This window comes from Embiotoca jacksoni, unplaced genomic scaffold (genome assembly GCF_022577435.1).
Source record: "Embiotoca jacksoni isolate LCO1_2020_lvr unplaced genomic scaffold, fEmbJac1.0.p SCAF_9, whole genome shotgun sequence".
Classification (NCBI taxonomy): domain Eukaryota; kingdom Metazoa; phylum Chordata; class Actinopteri; family Embiotocidae; genus Embiotoca; species Embiotoca jacksoni.
This window is the reverse complement of record NW_027185447.1, coordinates 447957-455313: the sequence shown is the minus strand read 5'-3', so window position 1 is coordinate 455313 and position 7357 is coordinate 447957. Positions and strand designations below refer to the sequence as shown.

General features: G+C 42.8%; 1 protein-coding gene across 1 annotated transcript; it reads right to left on the bottom strand.

Moving 5' to 3' along the window:
- Positions 1 to 334: 334 nt before the first annotated feature.
- On the bottom strand, positions 335 to 5492 carry LOC138193123 (intermediate filament protein ON3-like). The gene is made up of 9 exons (XM_069140945.1): positions 4796 to 5492; positions 2887 to 3095; positions 2728 to 2788; positions 2529 to 2624; positions 2269 to 2433; positions 2056 to 2181; positions 1712 to 1932; positions 1539 to 1597; positions 335 to 1378 (listed from the first exon to the last, which is right to left on the bottom strand). Exons 1-9 carry the CDS (start codon positions 5369 to 5371, stop codon positions 1113 to 1115), a joined length of 1779 nt encoding a protein of 592 aa, XP_068997046.1. The 5' UTR covers positions 5372 to 5492; the 3' UTR covers positions 335 to 1112.
- Positions 5493 to 7357: the final 1865 nt, after the last annotated feature.

The window sequence follows — 7357 nt, the reverse complement described above, 5'->3', positions numbered from 1 at the left end:
ATAAACTGAGGAGCAATTAATCACTCAGAACCACTCCTTCCCAAATTTGAAGTGAATGTTAATTTGAGCAGCACATTGAATTAACATACACGAAACCCTTCCCAAATCCTTGCTCAGAAATCACAATTAGGCGCAACAAGCCTGACATTTTACACATGCGGAAATACTGTGAGTGCAGCTCTTTGAGCCATCTGGACTTTACTCATACTCACTTTTCTCATTGTAAAGTTAATTTATGTGTCATGCTCGAGTATCATTTTAACAGCCAAGGCTGATTTCTTTAGTTATTCACAATTTCCAGAGCAAAAACAATAAGACCAAACAGATACCAAGATGGATATGAACACAGATTTATTCCAGATGCTTTGGTGGTACATATTCACAATAAATCTGGTAGTCCCAGTCAGCATTATCTGTTGTTTGTTTCTTTTTTTATGCAGAGTGAAAATGGAAGTAAAGGATGACCAAAACACCATTTATATACTGTAGTGGAGAGCTCCTTTTCTCTCAAAGCAGGAGAAGAAAAAGAGGATCCCAAACATCAAATGTGATAATGTTACATGTGATTGCTTTTGATGATATCAAACTGCACAACAAGATGACAGATGTGGGACAACAGAAGAAACACCAAACAAAGAGGAGGTGTGACAACAGATGGGTGCCTGTCATGTAGGCTTTATGAATTCAAGGCTAAGGACAACATCTGCTCTTGGTTTGGTGCAAACCTAAAGACTTGTTGTCACTATGTGCAGTTGTTGTTGTTGCTTTATAAGGATTCTCTGTTGTGGCACTACAAGTATATTGTCTACACAAACAGAACATCCAGCAACCAAAAGACAACCAGGCTGACTGCTCAAAGGAAGACAGGACTGACTCAAATCTCTGCTCACAACAATCTCTCTGCCTTTACTCGCATTTGGATGTCATCTCTCTGTAGGTATGCAGTGCCAAAGAAAACTCTAGCATTACATGGCTCTGCCATATGTTTCTGATGCTGCTCTGTGTCAGCGGGGAGAGGTGGTGGGGTTTAAGGAAGCTTTTCTGAGTGGAGCCAAGAGGAATAGAACAAAATGAGGGAAGAGGAAGAATGGTGAGAGAAATGGCTGTGGCTTTTAATAGCGGCGGGATGAGACCGACATGCTGCTTCTTGAGGTTATGCCGCCGCCGCCGCTGCTCATGCCGCTGCTGAAGCCGCTGCCGCCGCCGCCGCCGCTGCTCATGCCGTAGCCGACACTGCTGCTGTAGCCGCCGCCGCCGCCGCCGCCGCCGCCCATGCTCAAGCTGCTGCTGTAGCCGCCGCCGCCGCCACCGCCGCCGCCCATTCCCATTCCCATACCGCCGCCATATCCCATACCGCCGCCGAAGCCGCCGCCGCCACCTGGTGATCAGAACAACATATTTTCAGAAGAGATGACGGAAATTTCAACTTTCTTACATTGTATTCTCTTTTCATTAAAACTTAACCAAAGCTTTGCTGATGAACCACTCATTTCATTTTTTACTTGAATCGTAAAGATACAGTAAAAGTTGATACATACCACCGCCGCTGCTTGATGACTGTATGTGGATGGTTGCATTTCCACCACCAGCACCAATTCTACAGGGAGGGACACAAATTAATAATTTTAGCTGTTGATAAGGTAGACCGCATTGTGTTAACTGCAATGCTCTTGGTCTGTCTCTCAGAAGATTAAATTAGCTAATCTATTACCTGGACTCCTCTCCTTCCAGAAGCTTCCTGTAGGTGGCGATCTCAATGTCGAGGGCCAGCTTGACATTCATGAGCTCTTGGTACTCGCGGACCTGGCGTGCCATGTCCTGTTTGGCTCTCTGCAGAGCTTCTTCAAGGTCCCTGATGCGGGCCTTGGCGTCCTTCACGGCCAGCTCACCGCGCTCCTCAGCCTCAGCAATCTGGGCCTCCAGGTTGGCTCTCTGGCAGGTTGGAAAGTTAGCAAAAGTTTAGAACGTGATATTTTTCATTAAAAATGCTGTCTACATGCTAAGCATTTATTTTCAACATAAGCTCAACATTGGCTATGAACATAGTTTATTTACCTGTCCCTTAACTGCCTCAATTTCATTCTGAAGGCGGCTAATCATACGGTTGAGCTCAGCAATCTCGCTCTTGGTGCTACGAAGGTCATCTCCGGCCGCACTTGCAGAGGTCTGCATCTCTTGGAACTGAAGGAAGAAGATTAAAGCTAATTATTATTCCAAATTCCAAAGACCATTCCAGTTTTTTTTACATTGCAGACTCTCTCCACATACCTTCTGCTGATACCATTTCTCGGCCTCAGCTCGGCTGTTGTTGGCGATGTCCTCATACTGAGCCCTGACCTCAGCCACAATGGAGTCCATGTCCAGGTTGCGGCTGTTGTCCATCTCCACAACGACTGAGGTGTCCTTGATCTGTCCTTGAAGTTCACACAGTTCCTGCACACAAGATGTATGAGGTTTTTAAAAACTGAATTAAAGATACAGCATCTATTTCTGTTCTTGATTTGTGGCATTCAGTGGAGATTACTTACTGCATCATATATAGCTCTGAGGAAGTTAATCTCATCCTGAAGGGCGTCAACCTTGGCCTCCAGCTCAATTTTGTTCATGTAGGCACCATCTACATCCTGTAAGAGGAGAAGAAAGATGTGGTTTGTATTGGTGATGGGCCACACGAAAAGCAATTATTCATGCATCAACTGTGCTTAATGATGGCAGATCCACTCTCACCTTCTTGAGGAGCACAAACTCATTCTCCACAGAAGCACGCTTGTTGATTTCATCTTCATATCTGACAAAAACAGTGGACAAATTATGGAAAATGACTAAAGGCATCATCTACTGTCAGTCAGCTTTTGTATCCTATGACGAGTGCATCCTTAAACTCACTTGTTCTTGAAGTCCTCCACCAGTCCCTGCATGTTCCTCAGTTCTCCCTCCAGCTTCATCTTCTCATTGCCAAGCCCGTCCAGTTGTCTGCGCAGGTTGGCGATGTAGGCCTCGAACATGGCGTCGATGTTGGAGCGGGTTGTGGTCTGGTCCTGCAGTAAGCTCCACTTGGTCTCAAGCATTTTGTTCTGCTGCTCCAGGAAGCGGACCTAAAACGATAAAATCATTTGCAGTTTAGATCTGCTTTGGATGGATGTATTACTTTGAACAGGACTGCAAAACCATAGCACTCAGATGATCTAACGTTGCATCATTAGAACGACATTGACACTAATCTACCGATGTGTTTACTTGCCAATGTCTGTTCTCATTATCTTTTACTTTTGGGAAACGAAAAAAACAAAAACAAACACGATAATCTTTTCCTGCTGGATTGGGCATGCTCACTCAGAGGCAAGCAAAGATGTTTGTCTTCTTCGTTTTACTTTCCTCAGGTGATCCATCGGGCCACACCTGTGTGTGACTTTCCCACACAAAAATCTCTTGTATGCTAAGTATTATACAGCTGCTGGATTTAAATACCCCTTAGGGCAGGGATGTTCTAAAAACACTCCACTGTGGAGACTCTCTGAACTGTTCTTTCTCTACTGAGATCATTTTGAGAAAATGTGAAAATCCTGAGGAACATGTTTCGATGCTGGTTTCTGATAGACAGACGACAGCTCTTTAGGGGTGTGTCTGAAAGCGGGTTTTTTTTTTTAAGGCCAGGCAAGATGAACAGTGCCACACCTCAGCCTCACCCCTCCTCTAAACACCTGACATTGGCGCTCCCTAGCCTCCAGTATGCATACTTTCACTGAGTGAACTTGCCTGCCTCAGCACTCAGTAATTATTGCAACATGCCTGACGATATTACCTGTCATGTCAAATGAGTTCTGATGCTTTAAAGATATAATATTTGTCCAATAATTCTGTAAAACTGATATATTACACTAAAACGTTCAATAAAAATCTGATCTATCCCTAATGTGTAATGCTTTGAATCATTTAATATTAAGAGGTCTGAACAGAATGAGAACAGGTCACCTGTGTGAAGACAGATGAGGTGTGGTTTTTACACACAGCAGACAAAGCTAACTATCAATTTCTCACGCAGGGTGTGGTTCATTTTTTTCTGATAAAAACGGTCTTCCCTCTCTACTTCTTGAATGAAGACTGCATTATCGTATCGTCCATCATCCCATGGAATAAATGACAAAAGTTAATGCACACCCTTTATGCATCAACCCAACCTTGAATTATAAGTGTAATTATTTTGCACTTTGTTGGTTAAGGTAAAACTCCACTTTTTGCAGCACCACTGAAAGCTTATGAGTCCTTGCTGCTATGGGAACAAGTGATAACTTGATCCCTGCTTCCCCTCACACTGAAAACTATCGGTAACTGGATACGACCGCTCTAGTGTTTCCTGCTTCTCTACAGACAGAGAGACGGCTGGCAGGGGGCCACTTATGGTCAGATGAAGTTAAATGAGAAGTGCTTTTGGGCTTTGAGAACCCTGTTTCAGATGAAAAATGCCGACACTGCAGTTTTGGACAAATGACCAACTTATGCTCGTATTAATGGTGCTCAGTGGCATTCATCTTATGAGCTAGCTGCTGTAGGCACTGAGTATGCATGATATTCAGGTCTGGATTGGTTGCTGTGTAATATTTAATGAGCTCAGGTGGCCCCTTAGAGAAAGTCTGCTGCAGCATCTACCTTCTTTAGTACACTCATTTCAACATCTATTGTTATTTGAAAGAATTTTAGAGTACAACACGTTAAAGTCACTTAAAAATTTAAATGGTGCGGAACATGAAGATAAGACATACATTGTTTGGGTATCCGACAGAAAAGGGCCACTCACCTTGTCGATGAAGCTGGCGAAGCGGTTGTTGAGAGTCTTGATCTGCTCTTTCTCATGGGTACGGACAGTCTGGATGTTGGGGTCGATCTCAAGGTTCAGAGGGGCCAGCAGGCTCTGGTTGACTTGGACGTTTGAGATCGGAGGCATTCCCATTCCTCCGCCACCAGGTCCGAAACCCATACCACCAAAACCACCACCACCACCAGCACCAAAACCACCACCACCACCACCACCAGCACCAAAACCACCACCAAAACCACCACCAGCAGCAAAACCACCACCACCACTACCAAAACTGCTTCCAGCACCACCACCATAACCCATACCAAAACCAGAACCACCGCCCATGCCTGCTCTGAGCATTGAGCCACCTGATGAGGATGAAATTGAATATGATGGCCTCATGGCACTAGAGAGAGATCTTGAGGAAAATCCTCCTCCTCCTCCTCCACCTCCCATACGGCTGCCACTGCTGTAGCCACTGCTGAAACCACTGCTGAAACCACCACCACCACCACCACCACTTCCTCCAATGCTGGTCCTGGTAGTTTTCACGGACATAGATCTCGACGACATGGCTGGTTTCTTCTAAAAAGGAAGATTTCACAGAGAAAAGGGGGAGCAGAGATAGAGAGAGGTTTGGCAGAGCAGTGGAGCACACTAAGAGGAGAGTTAAGTCCCTCGAAGTGTCTTGTCCTCGCTCGGGATGGATTTTTATTTGCCTCCAACTGTGGAGGAGGTCCCAGTAAGCTCAACCTCCTCTGCACCTCCCCCTCCACCCTCCTCCAATTACCTGGATCCTGGAGGGTGCACTTGCAGGCAGGTAGATTTGCTTGGAGCAACTCAGCCTGTCAGACAGGTAACAGTGCCACCCTTGTAAAGTGATCCGGGCTGGACACACCCAGATGCTCGCAGAGGAATGGCATCAGAGCCAGGGGTGAGAGCCGAGGAAAGACATTTTGGCAAAGGCATTTTATTTGATTAGCTGGGAGCTTTTTGAGATGAGTGTGTATGTCACACTGCTCTACGTTTCTTTTTATTTTAAGACAAAAGATATAAACTGACCGTGATATGTCTGATGGTAATACACTAGCATACTCGTGTGTAACTCTTTACAGTCTCTGATCGTTTGTGATAAAATAATCACAGAAAAAAAATGATAATAAAACATAACCAGCCAACTAAATAGTCATGATTGCAAAGTTTAATACTCCTGATATTTGGAACATTCACTATTTAAATCAGTGGTGCAAATTATGCAGTCACTGCACTATTAAGAAACATTTCTTTTATAAAAAATGTATCATTTCTTTTCAATGATTTCTATGAGAACATCTGTTGTATCTTGGTGGAACTCTCAAAGGCATATATATTAAAACCTGGAAAAAACAAACCAAAATGATATGCATGACAAATAACAACGATGAGCGACAAATATCCTTTTGTGTCAGTTGGTTGAATGAACACTTTAACTATATTTGTGGGAATGGAGAGGCATTACACCATAAAATGGACACATATTTTGATACCTGAAATGAATTAAATTACATCACATCTTGTAGATATGTACTAAAATCATTTTAAAATTATTAAATTAACAAAATACAAAAAAGGAATTTCGATTAACAGAACAGAAGCCTGGTAGGTGAATGTAATCTGGGACTGGTTGTGGCCATCATGTAGTAGGGTTAGAGATGGGGGATGAGAAGAAGAGTATGTGACTTAAAAAAAAAACATAGAAAGAAATAAAACTCCCTTTAAGAGAAAAAGTGCTGGTGTTGATTTTGTTAGTAAAAATAATGTTACATAGAGTAGTCACATAGAGACTCTTTAGGAGAGGAAACTGGTTTTACAGGAGGTTCCCTGCAGGTAGCAAGGTACTTACTGCTGCACACAATTAGACGCATAGTGAAGCTCATACAGCGATTACAGTTATACAATGATGGTTATTTAAAGGAAAACACAAATTTCATTTCAATAAATTTAAATGGAATTAATTTGAAGTTTTTACTTCCTTTAAGTGGGGGAGAAAATATAGTTGTTTTTAAGGATAAATAGATGCAGAAGTACACAAAGAAATAAAATCAGAATTCCACTTTTATTATTATTTAAAAACTCACCACCCTGTTTTTTATGTGTTCAGGCCTGCAGATAGTGATTGCTCGAGGGCACTGTACATTTCTTCAAAAGTTATCCTACTCTGTGTTTTTTTTATGATTTGCGATGATGATCAAGGTTGTCCTCTGTGTCACACATCTTTTTTTGTAGTTGCACATAATGAATATCTCTTGCACCGGTGTAAACGTTTCAACTTTAAAATGTCACTATGACCAAAAGAACACAAAGAGTTAAAAGTAAGACCAGATTTCGTGTTGTCACAGAACTGGAACTGTCGATGCTTGTTGAAAGCCATCTTAATAACTCTAGGTGTTGGCTTCCAGGACTCTGAACTATGGTAGCATTGAGCTGTAGGGCATAACTGAGTCACACCCTGAATTAAAATACCTAAGCTTTACTCTCACTTCCAACATTCTCTTGTCTAAGAATTATGTTTATGTGCAA